General features: G+C 36.4%; 1 protein-coding gene across 1 annotated transcript in view; it reads left to right on the top strand.

Annotated features, from left to right (window-relative positions):
• The window catches only part of MALRD1 (MAM and LDL receptor class A domain containing 1), an 837,423-nt gene that overhangs the window by 705,408 nt on the left and 108,992 nt on the right, over window positions 1–23,023 (top strand). Inside the window, 2 exon segments of the mRNA XM_066386561.1 lie at window positions 14,725–14,988; window positions 21,840–21,965. Coding sequence (XP_066242658.1) covers window positions 14,725–14,988; window positions 21,840–21,965 — 390 coding nt within the window.

Below are 23,023 nucleotides of genomic sequence, written 5' to 3'. Positions count from 1 at the left end.
ATATTTCAAAATGGATATGAAGCAATAAGAAAAAAAAAAGCATTTGATTTTGTTACTAAAAAAGAACATCAGAAAAACAAAGAAGTTAAAGAAAGTTGTTTGATTATGCAAATGAGATGCAAAACCAACTTTTATTTCATTGGTGAAAATGCACTATACAAAAGGCTGAAAGTACTAGAGTATCTGCACATTCCCTGAACTTGAAAGTGCATTTTGCTGTGCAAAAGCTTTTTAGTCTGATGTACTCCCATTTATTTATCTTTGCCTTCACTTCCCTTGCCTTTGGAGTCAAATTCATAAAATGTTCTTTATGGCCAAGGTCCATGAGTTTAGTACCTATGTTTTCTTCTATGTAATATATTCTTTCAGGTCTTATATTTAGGTCTTTGATCCATTATGAATTAATTTTGGTACAAGGAGACAAACTGTAGTTGAGTTTCAGTCTTTTGCACATAGAAACTGACAACAAAACAAACAGGCAGCCAACTAAATGAGAGATGATATTTAAATTTTTATTAATGGTAATGGGATGACATTAATAAATCAGGGTACATATATTCAAAGAAAACATGTCTAGGTTATTTTGTCATTAAATTATGTTGCATACCCCTCACCCAAAGTCAGATTGTCCTCCGCCACCCTCTATCTAGTTCTCTGTGCCCCTCCCCCTCCCCCTAACTCTCTCCCTCCCTCCCTCCCATATCCTCTCTCCCCCCACACCTGGTAACCACCACACTCTTGTCCATGTCTCTTAGTCTCGTTTTTATGTTCCACCAATGTATGGAATCATATAGTTCTTGTTTTTTTCTGATTTACTTATTTCACTCCGTATAATGTTATCAAGTCCCCACCATTTTGCTGTAAATGATCTGATGTCATCATTTCTTATGGCTGAGTAGTATTCCATAGTGTATATGTGCCACATCTTCTTTATCCAGTCTTCTATTGAAGGGCTTTTTGGTTGTTTCCATGTCTTGGCCACTGTAAACAGTGCTGCAATGAACATGGGGCTACATGTGTCTTCACGTATCAATGTTTCTGAGGTTTTGGGGTATATACCCAGTAGAGGGATTGCAGGGTCATAAGGTAGTTCTATTTGCAGTTTTTTGAGGAACCACTATACTTTCCTCCATAATGGTTGTACTACTTTACATTCCCACCAACAGTGAATGAGGGTTCCTTTTTCTCCACAGCCTCTCCAACATTTGCTATTACCCGTCTTGTTGATAATAGCTAATCTAACAGGGGTGAGGTGGTATCTCATTGTAGTTTTGATTTGCATTTCTCTAATAACTAAAGGAGATGAGCATCTTTTCATATATCTGTTGGCCATTTGTATCTCTTCCTAGGAGAAGTGTCTGTTCATGTCCTCTTCCCATTTTTTATTGGATTGTTTGTTTGTTTGTTGTTGAGTTTTATGAGTTCTTTGTAAATTTTGGATATTAGGCCCTTGAGAGATGATATTTTCAAACAACTCAAATAAAGGCCTAATATCCAAAATATACAAAGAACTCACAAAACTCAACAACAAACAAACAAACAATCCAATAAAAAAAATGGGAAGAGGGTATAAACAGGCACTTCTCCCAGGAAGAAATACAAATGGCCAACAGATATATGAAAAGACGCTCATCTTTACTAGCTATTAGAGAAATGCAATTCAAAACGACAATGAGATACCACCTCACACCTGTTAGATTAGCTATTATCAACAAGACAGGTAATAACAAGTGTTGGAGAGGCTGTGGAGAAAAAGGAACCCTCATTCACTGTTGGTGGGAATGTAAAGTAGTACAACCATTATGGAAGAAAGTATGGTGGTTCCTCAAAAAATTAAGAATAGAAATACCATATGAATCAGCAATCCCTCTACTGGGTATATACCCCCAAAACTCAAAAACAGTGGTACATAAAGACACATGCAACCCCATGTTCATTGCAGCATTATTCACAGTGGCCAAGACATGGAAACAACCAAAAAGCCCTTCAATAGAAGATTAGATAAAGAAGATGTGATACATATATGCTATGGAATACTACTCAGCCATAAGAAATGATGACATAGGATCACTTAGGACAACATGGATGGACCTTGATAACATTATACTGAGTGAAATAAATAAATAAAAAAAAACTAAGAACTATATGATTCCATACATAGGTAGGATATAAAATTGAGACCCATGGACATGGATAAGAGTACAGAGGTTACCAGGGGGAAGGGAAGGGAAGAGAAGGAGGGAGTAGGGGACGGGAGGGGTGTAAAGAAAGCCAAATAAAAGGTGACAGAGGACAGTTTGACTTTGGGTGATGAGTATACAACATAACCAAATGTCAAAATGATTGGGAAATGTTTTCTTTGAATCCATGTACTCTAATTGATCAATGTCACCCTGTTAAAATTAATTGTCTAAATAAAATTGAAAAAAAGAAAGTGCATTTTAAAATATCCCCTAATTTTTGTGAGCAGTATATTATAAAAATATATTATATATACTTATTTTTAGAGAAGTTTTTATTTTATAACAAAATTAATTAATAATTAAAGATAGTTCCTGTATCCTTATCTCTTTCTACACTCATACCTTCTTCACACTCAACATCGCCCACCGAGTGATACATTTATTAGAGTAGAATGGATGAATTAACATTGACACATCACTGTCACCCAAAGTCCATAGTTTAAATTTGGGTTCACTCTTGGTGTCGTAAATTCTATGAATTTGGACAAATGTATAATGGCATGTCTAATATGTTAAGATTTCTAAAAAGAATATCATAGTCTAGGTGGTTTACATACAACATACATTCATTTCTCACAGTTTTTGAGGCTAAGAAGTCCAAGATCAAGGTGCCAACAGGTTTGGTGTCCAGAGAGACACTGTCCTTATAGACAGTGCCTTCTGGCTGTGTTCTCATGAGATAGGAGGAATCAGGAAGCTATCCAATAGCCACTTTTACAATGATACTAATTCTATTTATGAGGGCTTTCTCAGAACTTAATCACTTCCAAAGGGCCACCTCCAAATATCATGACATTGGGATTTAGATTTCAACTTATAAAATTTGGGGAGACACAATCAGTGTGTTGCATGGCATGTGTCCACCATTACAATATAACACCAAAGAACACTGCCCTAAATTCCCCTGAGCTTTTCATACTCAACTCTTCTTTCTCCTCAGCCCCTGGAAACCAGTGCTGGTTTTCTTCTATCCACAGTTTAGCCTCTTGCAGAATATCATATAATTGGAATCAGACAATATGTAGCCTAAAAGATTGACCTTTTTCACTTAGTAATATGCATTAAAGGTGATAAGATTTTTCAGTTTATAAAATATAACAATTAATACTGTTCATTTTTTACAGAAATATGAAAAAAGATATTAACTGTGATAATTAGGTAACTCCATGGGTGACATCCAAGAATAAACATGTTGATATGAAAATTTTAGGAAAATTTTGCAAATGTGCTTTTGCAAATCTAATATAAGGAAACAGTATAAAGAAGCACATGCACACACACATTTGGAATAAAGTGAGAAACTTTATTGTTGATTCCTCAAAGAGAGTGTAAAACAGAATACTTTCAATTCAAAAGGTAAACACAGTACATCTTCCAGGAGTAATCATTTTATTTGAAATGAGGAGTGGAGAAAGCTTTTATATTAAAAAGCATGTATATACAGAACTTTCATTAGATAAAACAAGAGACTTGAAAAAAAACATTGAACTTATGAAGTGCTCTGGCTAAGAGCCTACTTAAACTCCCATAGGGCTACAAGTTCATATTCCTTTTGCATTAGAAATATTTCAGTGGAAATTAGAGACGTGATTAAAAAAAAGATTTAATTTAAGACCAGATATAGAGTGACGTCACGGAAATGGCGCCGTGAACAGCGCGTCCGACAGATCTCCCCAAAATCACAACAAATTTATCAACTAGAAACAGGAAAATTTTTCTTCGGAGCAAACTGAAAGCAATAGGACTGTTATCACTCGAATCTGAAAGACGAGGGTGTGGAGGAAGCTACCCCAGGGACGTTCACTCAAGCCGCGAAAAAGTGCGCCTGGGGTAAGTCATCCCGCACTCGGAAGCCGCCGCTGCCGCTGCCGCTGCCGCCGCCAGCCCGGGTCGGTTGCAGAACGAGCGGCGAGCAGCTGCTGGCGCGCTCCCGGTCTGGTTGCAGACCGAGCATTGCAGACCGAGCACCGCTAACGTTCCCAGCGGCCCGCGCACGGGGAGCGGGAGAGGCCCCAGGGCGGTATTCCCTACTTGGGAGATTCTCTCCGCGGGCGGGGCACCTCACCCAGCCATTCAAGCTAACAATCAAGCGTTGGGGGAGGGGCGCGCGCAGGCAGCCTGAAATACCTTCGGGAGCACAGCTGCGACCCAATTACTAAAATTAACTTAACCCGTGAAATCTGCGCACCCTCGGTTCTAATTGATAAGATCTCTCTCAGTTCACCGACCCAAGACAAGAGGCGTGATATTTTTTGGCGCCTCTCGCTAAAGGGGCGGGGGCAACTTCTGATTGATAGAGCCTCCATATTCAGGGATAAACGCTAACAAGAAGGACTTGGCAGATAATAAGATCTATAGCACACTAGTCGCAAGCAGAGACTAGTGCCTTTTCTTACCGGCCAAAACAGGCTACAGAGTGTGGAAAGCCTGGGTTGAGAGGTCCAACGGAATGCTAGGCGCTGAACAATCACCTTGACAACAATTGACTCCCACCCCCGCCTGATTACACTGGAGGCCCTGACTGTCAGAGCCCTTCCCAGAGCCTTGCACTGAGTGGGGATAGAGTGGGGATTTCCCAGCTCTTTGAGCCTCTTATTCCCCAGACAGAAGCAGTGGCAGCCTTGTGGCTGGATCGCCAGGCTGCTGGTTCGGGAAGGGGGGACTGGGAGAGAGAATCCACGAAGGCGAACTCTCTCGTCAGTAGACCCTGCAGACGCCGGCAGGCCTTGACTACCAGCAAGACTAAAGCCAATTGTGTGACATTGCCGTAGAACCCCATCAATTGCAAGTCCCTGCCTGGGTGTGGCGCAGGGGCAGGGCCTGGGGTGCAGAGTCGCCGACCGGGAAGAGGGAGAGAGGAGAAGGAGGAAGAGGTTGACATCTCAAAATCAGGAAAAATCCACAGACTTTGCAGCTTGTTCCACTGTTTGTTTTTTTTTGTTTTTTTTTTGTTTTTTTTTGTTTTTTTTGTTTTTTTTTGTTGTTGTTGTTGTTTGCTCCTTCTATCTTATTGCCTTTATTTCCTCCACCTCAGTCCTTCTATTCTCTGCCCATCTTATGCTTTCCTTTTCTTGAACTACACTACCCATAAGTGTTACATTTTATTTCTCTTCTTCATCCTCACCCTCCTTTGGGGTTATACTCCAGGACACTTAATTCTCACTCTCTCCTCTTTTGTTTTTTTTTTGCCTTATTTTGTTTTTTTCTCTTCCTTTTTTATTTCTTCCTTCGTTTTTCTCTTTTTCTTATTTTTTCCTTTCTATTCATTTTTTCTTTTCTCGTTTTACTTTCCTCCCATTTAATCCTCAATCACGAACAAATTAGTTAATTTGGGACTCAAGGTTTTTTTTGGCTTTGTTTTTCTTTTTCGGTTTTGTTTTTGTTTTTTTCTGGTTGGTTTGTTTTTGTGGCATTTTGGGTCCTCCCAACCCAAGGTCTCCATTGTATTTGGTCTTTGCTCCACTTAATACAACGTATTTTTACTTATTATTTTTATTTTTTCTTCTTGATTATTCCTTTTTTTGTCCTTTTTTCTGGTTCCCTCTTGTCCCTCTCATTATATCTCTTGGTTGACCGTCACCCGCAGGCAGATCAACTTATGCTTGTCTAAGATTTTCTTTTTTTTTTTTTTTTTTTTTTTTTTTTTTTTCCCCCTTGAACTCTACACCGCAAACCAGGCCCTCCATTATAGGCACGATATTTCCCTGAGGAGGGGAGAGGAGGGAAGGAGAACAAAGAAAAAAAAAAAGGGGAAATAATAAATTATTACTGCTTTTTTTTTTGTGGGGTGTTTTACCCTTTGTTTTTTGGGGTTTTTTTTGTTTTTGTTTTTGTTTTTGTTTTTTTGTTTTTTTGTTTTTTTGTTTTTTACTTTTTACTCTTTATTAATTCTAATTAGTGCTATCAACAAGACCACCCTCAGATGCCAATAAGAAAGAGGAAATCGAATATTATGGATACAAAAGAAAGAGAGGTAACACAAATAGATGTGGAAAAATCTATGGAGAAAAGACTTAACATATTGGAAGCCTTGGAGCTAAATGACAGAGAATTTAAAATAGAAATCTTAAAAATACTCAGAGATATACAAGAAAACACGGAAAGGCAATATAGGGAGATCAGAAAACAACTCAATGAACACAAAGAATATATTACCAAGGAAATTGAAACTATAAAAACAAATCAAACAGAAATGAAAAACTCAATTCACGAGCTGAAAAACGAGGTAACAAGCTTAGCTAGCAGAACAACCCAGATTGAAGATAGGATTAGTGAAATAGAAGACAAACAACTTGAGGCACAACAGAGAGAAGAAGAAAGAGACTCAAAAATAATAAAAAACGAGAAAGCCCTACAGGAATTATCTGACTCCATCAGAAAGAATAACATAAGAATAATAGGTATATCAGAGGGAGAAGAGAAAGAAAATGGAATGGAGAATATACTCAAACAAATAATAGACGAGAACTTCCCAAGCCTGTGGAAAGAACTAAAGCCTCAAATTCAAGAAGCAAACAGAACACCGAGTTTTCTTAACCCCAACAAACCCACTCCAAGGCACATCATAATAAAGATGACACAAACCAATGACAAAGAAAAAATTCTCAAGGCAGCCAGGGAAAAGAAGAGTACAACATATAAAGGAAGGCCTATTAGATTATCATCAGATTTCTCAGCAGAAACTCTACAAGCTAGAAGAGAGTGGACCCCAATATTTAAAGCCCTGAAAGAGAGGAACTTTCAGCCAAGAATACTATACCCATCAAAGCTATCCTTCAAGTATGAAGGAGATATAAAAACATTCACAAATACAGAAAAGATGAGAGAATTTATCACCAGAAAGCCCCCACTCCAGGAAATACTAAAGGGGGTTTTCCAACCAGATTCAAAGAACAAAAGAAAACAACACCACAAGTAACAGCTCCACCAAGAACACAATAAAACCAAACTTAAACTGTGACAACAAAGGAAAAAAAAGGGGGGAGAGAATGGAGATTAACAGTAGCAAAGGACGATGAAGTGCAGAAATACTTATAAGATAGGGTACTACAATGAATATGGTAGGTACCCTTTTCATTACTTAATGGTAACCACCCTAGAAAAAACCACCACAAAAACACATGACTTAAAAAAGGTAGCAACAGAGGAAAGAAGTATGGAACACAAACAAACAGAAACAAATGATAGAAAAACAAAAGAGAAGAATCAAACTAGATACAAAACTAACAGAAAGCAATTTATAAAATGGCAGTAGGGAACCCACAAGTGTCAATAATTACACTAAATGTAAATGGATTAAACTTACCAATAAAAAGACACAGAGTAGCAGAATGGATTAAAAAAGAAAATCCAACTATATGCTGCCTACAAGAAACACATCTAAGCAACAAGGATAAAAACAAATTCAAAGTGAAAGGCTGGAAAACAATACTCCAAGCAAACAACACCCAAAAAAAAGCAGGTGTAGCAATACTCATATCTGATAATGCTGACTACAAGACAGAAAAAGTACTCAAAGACAAAAATGGTCACTTCATAATGATTAAGGGGACACTGAATCAAGAAGACATAACAATCCTTAATATATATGCACCAAACCAAGGAGCACCAAAATATATAAGACAGCTACTTATTGACCTTAAAACAAAAACTAACAAAAATACAATCATACTTGGAGACCTCAATACTCCGCTGACGGCTCTAGATCGGTCATCCAAACAGAGAATCAATAAAGATATAGTGGCCTTGAACGAAATACTAGAACACCTGGATATGATAGACATCTACAGGACACTTCATCCCAAAGCGACAGAGTATACATTTTTCTCTAGTGTACATGGAACATTCTCAAGAATTGACCATATGTTGGGCCACAAAGACAATATCAGCAAATTTAGAAAAATTGAAATTGTACCAAGCATATTTTCTGATCATAAAGCCTTGAAACTAGAATTCAACTGTAAAAAAGAGGGGGAAAAACCCACAAAAATGTGGAAACTAAACAACATACTTCTAAAAAATGAATGGGTCAAAGAAGAAATAAGCGCAGAGATCAAAAGATACATACAGACAAATGAAAATGAAAATACGACATATCAGAATCTCTGGGATGCAGCAAAAGCAGTAATAAGAGGAAAGTTCATATCACTTCAGGCCTATATGAACAAACAAGAGAGAGCCGAAATAAACCACTTAACTTCACACCTTAAGGAACTAGAAAAAGAAGAACAAAGACAACCCAAAACCAGCCGAAGAAAGGAGATAATAAAAATCAGAGCAGAAATAAATGAAATAGAGAACAGAAAAACTATAGAAAAAATCAATAAAACAAGGAGCTGGTTCTTTGAAAAGATCAATAAAATTGACAAACCCTTAGCAAGACTCACCAAAGAAAAAAGGCACAGGACTCAAATAAATAAAATCCAAAATGAAAGAGGAGAGATCACCACAGACATCATAGATATACAAAGAATTATTGTAGAATACTATGAAAAATTATATGCCACCAAATACAACAATCTAGAAGAAATGGATAAATTCCTAGAACAATACAACCTTCCTACACCGAGTCATGAAGAAGCAGAAAGCCTAAACAGACCAATCAGCAGGGAGGAAATAGAAAAAACTATTAAAAACCTCCCCAAAAATAAAAGTCCAGGCCCAGACGGTTATACTAGTGAATTCTATCAAACATTCAAAGAAGACTTGGTTCCTATTCTACTCAAAGTCTTCCAAAAAATTGAAGAAGAAGCAATACTTCCAAACACATTTTATGAGGCCAACATAACCCTCATACCAAAACCTGGCAAGGATGGCACAAAGAAAGAAAACTACAGACCAATATCTCTAATGAATACAGATGCTAAAATTCTAAACAAAATACTGGCAAACCGAATACAACAACATATTAAAAAAATAATACATCATGATCAAGTGGGATTCATCCCAGAATCTCAAGGATGGTTCAACATACGCAAAACGGTTAACGTAATACACCATATCAACAAAACAAAGAACAAAAACCACATGATCTTATCAATAGATGCAGAAAAGGCTTTTGATAAAATACAACACAATTTTATGTTTAAGACTCTCAACAAAATGGGTATAGAAGGAAAATATCTCAACATGATAAAGGCCATATATGATAAACCATCAGCCAACATCATTTTAAACGGCAAAAAACTGAGGACTTTCTACCTTAAATCAGGAACAAGACAGGGTTGTCCACTCTCTCCACTCTTATTTAACGTGGTGCTAGAAGTTCTGGCCAGAGCAATCAGACAAGACAAAGAAATAAAAGGCATCCATATTGGAAAAGAAGAAGTAAAGGTATCACTTTTTGCTGATGATATGATCCTATACATCGAAAACCCGAAGGACTCCACAAAAAGATTATTAGAAACAATAAACCAATACAGTAAGGTCGCAGGATACAAAATTAACATACAGAAGTCCATAGCCTTTCTCTATGCCAACAATGAAATATTAGAAAACGAACTCAAAAAAATAATCCCCTTCACGATTGCAACAAAAAAAATAAAATACCTAGGAATAAACATAACAAAGAATGTAAAGGACCTATATAATGAAAATTACAAAGCATTGTTAAGGGAAATCGAAAAAGATACAATGAGATGGAAAAATATTCCTTGTTCTTGGATAGGAAGAATAAATATAATCAAAATGGCCATATTACCCAAAGCAATATACAAATTTAATGCAATTCCCATCAAAATCCCTATGAGATTTTTTAAAGAAATGGAACAAAAAATCATCAGATTTATATGGAACTATAAAAAACCCCGAATAGCCAAAACAATCCTAAGGAAAAAGAATGAAGCTGGGGGCATTACAATACCTGACTTTAAACTATATTATAGGGCCACAATAATCAAAACAGCATGGTATTGGCAGAAAAATAGACACTCAGACCAATGGAACAGAATAGAAAGCCCAGAAATAAAACCACATATATATGGTCAAATAATCTTTGATAAAGGGGCCAACAACACACAATGGAGAAAAGAAAGCCTCTTCAACAAATGGTGTTGGGAAAACTGGAAAGCCACATGCAAAAGAATGAAACTCGACTACAGCCTGTCCCCGTGTACTAAAATTAATTCAAAATGGATCAAAGACCTAAATATAAGACCTGAAACAATAAAGTACATAGAAGAAGACATAGGTACTAAACTCATGGACCTGGGTTTTAAAGAACATTTTATGAACTTGACTCCAATGGCAAGAGAAGTGAAGGCAAAGATAAATGAATGGGACTACATCAGAATAAAAAGTTTTTGCTCAGCAAGAGAAACTGATATCAAAATAAACAGACAGCCAACTAAATGGGAAATGATATTTTCAAACAACAGCTCAGATAAGGGCCTAATTTCCAAAATTTACAAAGAACTCATAAAACTCAACAACAAACAAACAAACAATCCAATAAAAAAATGGGAAGAAGACATGAATAGACACTTCTCCCAGGAAGAGATACAAATGGCCAACAGATATATGAAAAAATGCTCAGCTTCATTAGTTATTAGGGAAATGCAAATCAAAACTACAATGAGATACCACCTCACCCCTGTTAGATTAGCTATGATCAACAAGACGGGTAATAGCAAATGTTGGAGAGGCTGTGGAGAAAAAGGAACCCTCATTCACTGTTGGTGGGACTGTAAAGTAGTACAACCATTATGGAGGAAAGTATGGTGGTTCCTCAAAAAACTGCAAATAGAATTACCTTATGACCCAGCAATCCCTCTACTGGGTATATACCCCAAAACCTCAGAAACATTGATACGTGAAGACACATGTAGCCCCATGTTCATTGCAGCACTGTTCACAGTGGCCAAGACATGGAAACAACCAAAAAGCCCTTCAATAGAAGACTGGATAAAGAAGATGTGGCACATATACACTATGGAATACTACTCAGCCATAAGAAACGATGACATCAGATCATTTACAGCAAAATGGTGGGATCTTGATAACATTATAAGGAGTGAAATAAGTAAATCAGAAAAAAACAAGAACTACATGATTCCATACATTGGTGGAACATAAAAATGAGACTAAGAGACATGGACAAGAGTGTGGTGGTTACCAGGGGTGGGGGGAGGGGGGACAGGGGGAGGGTTGGGGGGAGGGGGAGGGGCACAGAGAACTAGATGGAGGGTGGCGAAGGACAATCTGACTTTGGGCGAGGGGTATGCAACATAGTTTAATGACAAGATAACCTGGACATGTTTTCTTTGAATATATGTACCCTGATTTATTAATGTCATCCCATTACCATTAATAAAAATTTATTTAAATGAAAAAAAAAAAAAAAAAAAAAACAAAAAAAAAAACAAAAAAAAAAACAGATACATTTTGATGGTTGTGTAGTTTCTTAGATTGGATTCCCAGGGAAGTGGACTCTGAGGCAAAAAATCCCATGTATAAGGTTTATCAGGAATTCCCCAGGAACAAGCCCTGTGAAGGGGAGGGAGCAGGGCTGGGCAGAGGGAAGGTTGACCTGTGACGCAGCTGCAATAGGGGCTTCAGTAAGTGCCCCTGGAATTCTTGAGTTGTGTTGGTCCTCAAGGCTGTCCCGGCTTGGGTCCTCTTATCTCCAATTCACCAGTCAATGAATGGAGCTGCTCCTGTGTGGCAGCATAACGTTCCAGGGAAATTTCTGGAGCTGAACTCAGATGTGAGTTGTCAGCTAGTTATGTCCCACCAGTTAGGGGAATGAATACCTTAATCTTAATAGAAAACAGAATCGTTTATAGGTAGTACAAGCTCACCTGCTTCCTTGTAAAGTAAGCCTGGAGTACGTGACTTGTGGGTACCTGTTGATATAAATGGCTCTGAAATTTAATGACATTGCTACCTCCAGATAAAAGAGAGAATTGTGCTTTTGCAAATCCAATATAAGGAAACAGTATAAAGAAGCACATGCATACACACATTTGGAATAAAGTGAGAAACATAAGAAATTTGTACTTGTCTTAGAATAGAGAAAAAATTACTTCCCTCCTGTTTTTTTCAGAGAAAGTCTTAACTTAGCTAAGTAAAGGAGTGTTACTAAAGTTGGTTCTAGAGTTTCATCACATGTAAAAAGGTAATTCAACTTTTTTAAACTTTGGTAAGTTCATAAAGATAAATGTTTAATGCATAAAATATTTTAGAAAACAACAAAAATAAGGATATCTGCCCTATCTTAAATGTGAGATTACTGTAACAAAAAGAATGAAGAAAAACTATTTGACCATTGTTATATATATATATATATATATATATATATATATATATATATATATATATATATATATATGTGTGTGTGTGTGTGTGTGTGTGTGTGTGTGTGTGTGTGTGTATATCTATATATATAGATATATATATACAAAGTCCACTTTACTTTCTAAGCTTGAATTTAAAATGTTGACATTGGAAAACTACACTTGTATATGCTGTGGTGATCTTCAACTGTTAGATAAAACCATGGTGCCAGTGTCTCCAGTGTTTACCCCTCCTCTAGTTAATTATGCTGGTTTACCTGAACAAAGACTTCCTGAGCCACCATAGAGATCTCAGCTACACAGAGTGTGAGTCTAAATACATTCTGAATATATCACCACTACTGAATGAGTGAAGAGGGAAAGGAACTTTGAAATTTCATTTTTGAAATGAATTCACAATGCCACTTTTATATGTAAAACAAATCACACTCATATAATTTATATATAAAAGAAGTTTAAAATGTAAAGAACAGCCTGACCAGGCGGTGGCACAGTGGATGGAGTGTCAGACTGGGATGAGGAGACCCAAGTTTGAGACCCCAAGGTCGCCAGCTTGAGCGTGGGCTCATCTGGTTTAAGCAAAGCTCACCAGCTTGGACCCAAGGTCGCTGGCTCGAGCAAGGGCTTACTCAGTTTGCTGAAGGCCCGCGGTCAAAGCACATATGAGAAAGCAATCAATGAACAACTAAGGTGTTGCAATGAAAAACTGATGATTGATGCTTCTCATCTCTCTCCATTCCTGTCTGTCTGTCCCTATCTCTGACTCTCTGTCCCTGTAAAAAAAAATGTAAAGAACATAAACTATTTCTTAACTAGTCCCCACTACTATCTATTTTTTCCCTTAATATACTGATGAACCCATTAACAGTTGTCACAGAGACAATATGAAGAATAACATTTTCACTAATATTTCAGCAAATTCAGAATAGATATGAATATATAGGACTCTTTGCTCGTGCTTTAAGTTTTGACTTAAGAGTTGACTTAAACCTAAACTGCAGAAGTTTCATGCAGTAAAATTTATCAATCAAACTGCATTGTATCTTTGGACACTCAAATTTTATGGACCTCAGTATCCTCATCTGTAAAAACAGTTTGTTAGGTTTGAACCACATTATCTTCACAATTCCTGCTAATACAGTATCCCGGCTTAAACTATGATTTCACCTACACATTAGTTATGGCAACACATGGCCCTGGAGCTGAACTCAAGACCCAAGGCCCAAGTGTAGGGCAGCAAAACCACAGCAGATCTCTACATCTGTGATTCAACACTGACCACAGTCACAGGAGGCAAATTCCCCAAGTGGAGGCCACTGAGAGACAGTTAATAAACTGAATACTGATATAATAACATTTCCTTTAAGTTCTAAAATTGTTAGTACAATTTTCCAAAGTACCTAACTTTCTGTGTAAAAGTATATTTACTCTCAAGGAAAATCTGACTTAGTGCTCAGCTTTCAGGATCATGAATCAAAAGGTTTTCTTTAATTTGAAAGTGTCATTTTTTTTTCACGCCAATGATGCCCCTTTTAAAAATGTTGAGGATGTGGTACATATTATACAGTGAAATACTACTCAGCCATAAGAAATGATGACATAGTGTCATTTACGACAACATGGATGGACCTTGTTGTACCATTATACTGAGTGAAATAAGTAAATCAGAAAAATCTAAGAACTGTATAATCCCATATAGGTGGGACATAAAAATGAGACCCATGGACATAGATAAGAGTGCAGTGATTACCAGGGGGAGGGGAAGGGAGAAGAGGAGGAAGGGGAGGAGAGGGGGAGAGGCATAAAGAGAAACAAATGTAAGGTGACAGAGAATGATTTGACTTTGGGTGATGGGTATACAGCATAATCAACTGTCCAAATGATGTGGAGATATTGTCTCTAAATCTATGTGCTCTGGTTGATCAATGTCAACCTGTTAAATTTAATTGTCTAAATAAAAATAAATAAATTTTTAAAAAATGTATTTCTGATGTTAAAGTAAGGCATTTTCTCTAATCACATCTGTATGTTTATAGAGTTCATATTATTCCTAATTGGAAATCAATTTACTTAAAATATCAAAGTGTTTCATGTTTACTCAAGAATTAATATACCCTACAGTGTTTCAACACTAGACAGAGGCATAACTCTCCAGATGCCCAAAATGTCTTGACTTGCTTTCTCTTTAGGCCCTGTCGCAACACAGCCACCACCTTGTGAAGCGGATCAATTTTCCTGTGTCTACACACTCCAGTGTGTCCCTCTCTCAGGGAAATGTGATGGTCAGGAGGACTGCACAGATGGATCCGATGAAATGGACTGTTCTCTCAGCCCCCCTCCTCAGCACTGCGGTACAACGGAGTTCCAGTGCTCTGCCCAGGAGTGTATCCCATCCCTCCTGGTCTGTGATGGAGTGCCCGACTGCCACTCCAATGAAGATGAATCCAGCTGCTGTGAGTTACTTCACTGGCTTAGTATGCCAGGGAAGAAGTGCTGTTTGGGAATGATGGAGAGAGTTTGACAGATAAAACAGAGTTCTCTGGAGTCAGACCGTGATAGTATCATCAATAACACTTGTTTGCAGAGTATTGCTAAACAAAGTATGCAGCCCTTGCTTAGCATTTCTAGAAGCATGCTATTTATGCAGTCATGCTAATCTCTGTTAAACTTATCTGATTTCCTTTTTTATATCTGAGTCACTCATAGGGGGATGGTCTTATATATTGGTTATCTTTTTAACAGATGTTTGTGGAAATGGATTGAAGACATGTAATTCTCATTTCTTCCCACTGTAAATGTTCATGAAGATGCTCAAGCGAAGTGCTATGGGCAAATACTCATTTCAATGACTATACGCAGAAGGGGCGTGACCTGGAGAACACCTGGGTGACTGTCAAGTTACTAAGAGTTTATTTATATAAACCCTAAACACATAGGTTTGAGTCACATCCTTGTCACTCCCTGTTCAGTCTTGGGAAAGTTATTTAAGTCAGTGTCTTCATCCATGCAATACCTCCCTTACAGGGCTTTGAGGATTGGAGAAAATGCATGTAAAATTCCCAGCCCTTTACTTAGCACCTTCAATTTTTACTAAAATTGGCCTATGTCAGAGGGAATAAAAAGTTTCAGTTAAATAATTACAAAAATTTTCAAGGGAGGCACATAACTGTGATTGAACCAAAGCACCATTCACATGTTATGTAATTATTTATTTGCTTTGCTTAGTTTTATATTATATTAAACTATATCATATTTTTGGCAGAGGCTGTGGTAATAGAACTTCATAAACCATATGTAAATGACCACATTATTTTTTTGAAATAGTAAAAAGCAATTTGGAGTATAACCACAAGAGGGAAATATTGAAAGAAATATAATAATCAGTGCCCTGTTGAGTGTGGGCATCCAGAGTTATGGTAACTATTGGAAAAGATGTAAAGATGAATGAAGGAAAAGGGAGACAGCCTCTGGATGTTTAAAGGTTTCAGCCTTAACTGTAAAATAAAAAATAATCAAAAATTTCAGTCTTAAATCAGTTAACTTCTTTTCCTGAATTAAACTTAGAGACTGACTTTCTAACTCCCTGCTATTTAGTACAGGTATATTCTTTATGTAATAAAGCCAACCTGTCAAGTCTTATATTTTCTTAGAGGCTAGGTAAACAAATGGAAGGGAATAAAGAAAAGAGAGCCTGCCAACTTACTTATTCCTGTTCCCATCAGGGCTTTAATGTAATTTGGCTGACAGAAATCATATTAAGTTCAATATAATCATGTGATATTTGACTTGAAATAACAATGCTATTTAAAGGAAAGCTTAGGAAGGTACTGTATCCTTATACTTTAGACATTTGTTGAAAATTGGTGTTTGATAAGGTAGCAGTATATGGAGTTCTGCTTCCAAAAGGAAATAAGTCCACATTAGAAATAGACTGCTATCATGAGCAAATTCCTTCTATCCATCTCTAAAATATTTAATTGAGTTCTGACTATGTAAATTGTATGAAAATGAATAATAGACAAATGCTTTAGTAAAATTACCAAATAAAAGCATCCAATGATGGCATTTCACCAAAAAATTGAAGGTATAATATTTTTTTATCTGGGCTCACCTACTGTTTTAGAATGGTGTTTTGTAAACTCACATTCATTCATTCATGCACACACTTTCAGTAGGAACACAATTGATGCCACCTGTTGTATTGGGCACTGATGATACAGATGGGTATGGCATTGTACCAGCTCAGTTCATAGAAACATCATATATTACTGCAGGAGATTAGTTAGTGACAGTTGGAAATTTCATGTGATAAGTTCTGTGACAGAGATAGATACAGGGTATTGAATACATAGGCTACTCTATAACTGTGGAACTAGGGAGTCTGTAAACTTTAAAAAGAGCCAAATTTGGAAAGAGAAGTAGTCACTAGGCACAGAAAGATGCTTAATTCCATTAAATAATGTTCTATGAATAGAGAAATGGTTCTTTGAAGCACATTTTATATAACTAGAGTAGTTTGTGGTGAGAAATAAGTCTGGAAAAGAAAGCAGGGCTAGATCTTGAAGTGCCCCACCCCATCTTGCTAGGGCTACACAACCATTTCAGGAGTACATGCAATGTATTAGAGTGGGGAAGAAGGACTAGTTAGGAGGTGTTGCAGTTAAACTATAAAAGGACTGATTAAATAATGGTCTGGGCCCTGGTCGGCAAACTGCGGCTCATGAGCCACATGCGGCTCTTTGGCCCCTTGAGTGTGGCTCTTCCATAAAATACCACGTGCAGGCGCTACCTCGATAAGGAATGTACCTACCTATATAGTTTAAATTTTTAAAAATTGGCTCTCAAAAGAAATTTCAATCGTTGTACTGTTGATATTTGGCACTGTTGACCAATGAGTTTGCTGAGCACTGGCTGGGGTAAAAATAGGAATAGGTTTAAGAGACATTCAGGTGAAAAGGAAGAGAAGTGATCAAATTTCTGATTTGGGCAACAGGACAACAAATTTGCCATTTTTTGAGATGGAGAAAATAGAGGAGAAGGACCTCTTAGGATAAGAGTGTGGCTTTATTTTTAAACATGTTGTGTTTGTGATATCCGCGGCACATCTACATAGCATTGTTCAGAATGTGTTTAGAAATGAGTATCTAGAGCTCAGGAAAGAGATAAGCAAAGTCTATAGAGATGCGTGGCCATGAGCATATGATGCTTGAAACCACATGGAGTAAAAACAGAAGGTGGCAGATAGCATCCTAAGGAACATCTGAAGGACAGTTAAGAAAACCAAACATTAAAAGACACTGAGAACCTCAGAACCACAAAAAGAGGTTCATGATGTTAAAGGTAGAAAGTTTTAAGTATCAGAGAGTGTTCACAGGTTGGAATGCTTCTGAGAGAGAAAGACTAAAAAATATAGGTTAGGATAAGCAAAAGGTGGTTTCTGGTGATTTTTGAAGAGAGAATTTGCAGTGGAAGGGGAGAGAATTCTGAGTCAATCTTCTGTAAAGAAAATGGGAAACGGCAAAGAGAAATCAATTATAGGCAGCTATTTCAAGAAGTTGACATTTAGTGGGATGTAGGACAAAATAAGGGGAGTATTGGTATGGTTTGTTTGTTTTGAGAGGTTTGCACATGTTTAAATGTAGGAATAGGATTCTAAGATGTTTACAATTTTATGCAGGAAAATCAATAGCAATTGATATTTGGAGGTCTATTCTTGCAAAAATACAGTAAATGCTGTAATGGTCAGAATGTTTAAACAAATCTGTGAGGATTTCAATGTTTAGAAATAGTTTGTAATTATTTTTATTTATTTATTTATTTATTTATTTATTTATTTATTTATTTATTTATTCATTTTAGAGAGAAGAGGGAGAGACAGAGAGGAGAGATAGAGGGGGGGGGGAGCTGGAAGCATCAACTCCCATATGTGCCTTGACCAGGCAAGCCCAGGGTTTTGAACCAGCGACCTCAGCATTTCCAGGTCGACGCTTTATCCACTGCACCACCATAGGTCAGGCAAAATAGTTTGTAATTAATACTGTCTTTCCATTGGAAATGTTTTAATGAATTGAGTAATACTTATTTTATCGAAAATATCCCCTTTCCCTTATAAAGTGAAAAAAAAGTGTGGTTTAATTATATGGGAATATAGCACAAAACTAGGAACATTCTTCTCACTGATAGCAATCCTCATTCTAAGAAGATTTCATAATTTCATCAATCAGTATTCTGTCAAAGAATAGATGGCACATTGGTACTGTATAATTTAAGAATGTTTTAAAAAAGGGATTATTTATTAGGAAAATAGTATGCAGAAGGATAGTATGAAGAGGGGATTTGATTGCACATAGACCAAAAGGATATAAGAGGAAAGAATAGTTGTATGAACCTGGAGTCAGAGAGGTCTATTTGTAAAAAGTCATGCTTTTTGGTCAAAGGGTGATCTCACAGTCTTTCCCTTATATTAATCTCCTGCTGGTGTTACCCATTGGCCAACTAATTTTGTAAATTTTCATTGATGCATATGTATTAATAATAGAAGAGAAAAAGAGTAGTAGTTCATTTGTTTTTCTATATTTGGTACAATGTCCTTTCCAGTATATGTATCAATAAATATTAATTGCATTCATAATTTGTCACCTACTTTTAAGACAAAATTGATAAACATTCATTAACTTTAATGTTATATTATTTAAAATGCCATAGAAACTATGATTTTTAGTTTTCAATTTCATAAAAGGCTAATTGTTAACTGCTTAAACTAAAAACTTTCTATAAAAAAGAAAAAAGTAAAACTTTTTATAAATTGAAACTGTTTATTTTATTATACAGGTATATTTTATATCTTTTAATGATATTTGAGCCATAATTGAGAATTTATAACACTGATAAGCTAAAGACCTTCATTGTGTAATCATCTTGAAAATAAGCTACCAGTCCCATTGAAAACTGGGTGAAGGAATGTGGACAAATTTGTATTTCTGAGAGAAGGGTTCAAAATAATGCTTTATAAGTAGATGAGTTGTGTCTACTATCTTTGTATACAAATTTCAACTTATTATATTAAATTTATATTATATAATATTATAATATTATTTAAAACATTCAAACTATCATCTTATATTATTTCTTGGTCCCTTGTAATACAAAACAATGATAACAAAAGTATTTCCTTTTTACAGACCTCCTTACACTAAAGCAGTGGTCCTCAACCTTTTTTGGTCCACAGACCGGTTTAATATCAGAAAATATTTTCACGGACCGGCCTTTAGAGTGGGACAGATAAATGTATCACGTGACCGAGACAAGTGTCAAGAGTGATTCTTAGACAGATGTAACAGAGGGAATCTGGTCATTTTTTAAAAATAAAACATTGTTCAGACTTAAATATAAATAAAACGGAAATAATGTAAGTTATTTATTCTTTCTCTGAGGACCGGTACCAAATGGCCCACGGACCCATACTGGTCTGCAGCCCCGGGGTTGGGGACCCCTGCACTAAAGGAATCTCTTGTTTTATAGTGTTTTTCTATAGCAATGCTTTACCAGCTCAGTGTGGGCTTCTGGTGTTTCTTTTATTATGATTTTGAACTGCCAGTCACTCTTGTATTGTTATCTTGCTTTTGTTGCCATGTTCTGATTTTTCTTTTTAAAAATATTTCCCCTGTACTCTTGTTGAAGTTGAAGTGCTAAGCACAGTGTCTTCCATGCAGTGACAGTTTAACAATATTTATTGGTGTTGAATTGATGTCCTAGCACTTCCGGAATGATTGCTGAATGAAGAGCATCACTTTAATTTTTCAGAGCCAACATTTTAATCAATGAAAATACATATTTTTAAAAACACTATTTCTATGTTCAACTTGAAAATAAATTTTGATAAGCAGTTCTCATACTAAACTGTGCCAAAATCCTATGATAAGTCAAATAAACAATTCCTTCCAACCTACAATTATGCCTGAAGAGATATGTATTGGAACTTAACTGACAATCTGTGCAAGAACCACACACTCGGACCTTAACTCCTGTGTCATCTAGACTAGCCATTTAGCTTGAGAAGTTTGAACTTAGTTGTCTTTATTCTAGTAGAAGTAGCTTCCCAGTTGAGTCCTTTTAAAATTTTTAGCAGCAGATTTGGATTAAAATGTTCAAATAATATACTTTATATGACACCATTAATAATAAAAGCAGATGTTTGTTTGTTTTAACTTGGTTGAAGCCCCAAAAAGCCCTGGCTATTCACTACTGTCTTCCACGTATCTCTGCAAAGTGCTATGACTCAAAGGAAGAAGGTTAGAAGAACAGTGTTAACCAATGGGTTCATACTTTGATGCTTTTTCTCTGTTCAAAACACATAGTAATACTAGATAGAAGAACTATCACATAAAAAGCCTTGGAGACATTAAATATTGGCATAGAAAACTGAGGTAGAATAAGCAAAAATAGAGATTAGGCCTGAAACCCAAGCCTGCTGGTTTCCAGGTTCTCAAATAATCAGGAGGAGAGAGACACAGATGTCAGCCCAGACTGAAAAGTTCTGGTTCAGCCCTAACTCATAAATAGAGTCGAAAACATAGCTTACTCCTTTATAGGGACTCATAATCCTAAAGAGACTAGAGAACCTGAGAGGGGACAGAGAAATACAGTTTAAGGACAAAGAGTGGAATCCAAGGGAGGCCAAGTGCTTCGCAGGACTAGATTGCCATTAAACTCTCGGTATTCTTGACAGGCATCAATAAAGACATTTTTTTTGAAACAATCAAAGTCTTGTGAATAAGATGTCTGCTTATTCCTGAAGTCAGGCTAACAAGAGACTCTGGGAATTGTAAAATCTCTCATCATGCACTAACACAATGCTGTGAAGGCACATAGTCATTGTACATTGAGCTGCTGTGACCTACACCATCACCCAGATCTAATGGGTACCTAGCGACAACTCATGACTTATATTTCCGTTGGAAATTGTTGGACTTTCAAGCAAGTTTCAGTACTTAACAGTTCAATTGTACATGATATCAGGGACATTAGGGGAGCAACAGATACCTGCCTTGATATAAACTTGCCTCTAGTCTAAAATCGATCCAGACTATATAGCACATACAATGCATTTTCTACATACATAATGCAGAGCTGAGAAATTATTCCATCAACACATTTGTTTTTAAAGAAAATTTTAATTTATTAAATTTAACATATAATTTGAATATGGGAATAGAAAAATGAAGGATAATACAACAAATTGTATTATTTCATTAGAAAAAAATTCTCAGAAAAGATGATGATGATTGTCTTCTTTTTCTTTCAGCCAATGTCAGCTGTTCTGATGGAGCTCTGGTGTGCACCTCCTCGAACAGCTGCGTCCCAGTTCACGAGCGCTGCGATGGGCTTGCCAACTGCTTGGACTTCCAGCTGGATGAGTCCAGCTGCTCAGGTACTCCATTCCAACTCAAACAGTCTTTGCAATATCAGACAGTAACTTAACCTGCAGACAATACTAACATTAATACTCAAAATTCAAATAATAGCAAGCTGGAAATAATTGCATTTCTATTATTGGTTTGGGGGCAGAAAAAATGTTGACATTTAAGTATTACAAATATATATAATACCATATAATAAACTCATGCTTATTCTATATAAACATTGCTAAAAAACTATATTCTTTGTATTTTCATAAGACTACTATATCTTTGTATTTTTCAAGAAAAAACATTATAAGTGACAACAGCATGATAATTATAATCACATTTATAATCAAATTATAGTGTAGGAAATCTTAATTTTTATGCTGCTGAATATGAATCCTCACACAGCACTGAATTTTATTAATACAAAACGAAATCAGCCTGACCTGTGGTGGCGCAGTGGATAAAGCATCGACCTGGAAATGCTGAGGTCGCTGGTTCAAAACTCTGGGCTTGCCTGGTCAAAGCACATATGGGAGTTGATGCTTCCAGCTCCTCCCCCCTTCTTTCTTTCTCTCTCTCTCTCTCTCTGTCTCTCTCCCTCTCTCTCTCCTCTCTAAAAAAATGAATAAATAAAATAAAATAAAAAATTTAAAAATAAATAAATAAATAAATAAAGTTTATATAAAAAAAAAACGAAATCAAAAGTGAGCAAATCTGGTCCTATAAAATAGGCCAACATAAATGCTCTTTATTTCTCTTTATTTCCCTATACATCAGATTAGACAACCAAAAGTAAATCCTCTTGCTCTGTCTTCATAGAGTGAGACAGATATTAATGAGAAAATTCCATTATTTGAAACTTAAGACACCGTACTTAGGTCCAGTACCCAAACGTATTTACATAGAAGTGAGCTTTCTTCAGGACAATTATATTGAATATATGAGAGCAGATACATTATAAGATGCTATGGTTTATTGTCTGCTTTGACCTTTAAAAACACATTCAAAAAAAGACAACCTGCCACTCATACCAAGTGATAGATACCCTGTAAGTAATAATATAGAATATGTTTTTGTTGCC

This window comes from Saccopteryx leptura, chromosome 5 (genome assembly GCF_036850995.1).
Source record: "Saccopteryx leptura isolate mSacLep1 chromosome 5, mSacLep1_pri_phased_curated, whole genome shotgun sequence".
NCBI lineage: Eukaryota > Metazoa > Chordata > Mammalia > Chiroptera > Emballonuridae > Saccopteryx > Saccopteryx leptura.
The sequence above is the reverse complement of the archived record's forward strand: the minus strand, read 5'-3'. Positions and strand labels throughout refer to the sequence as shown.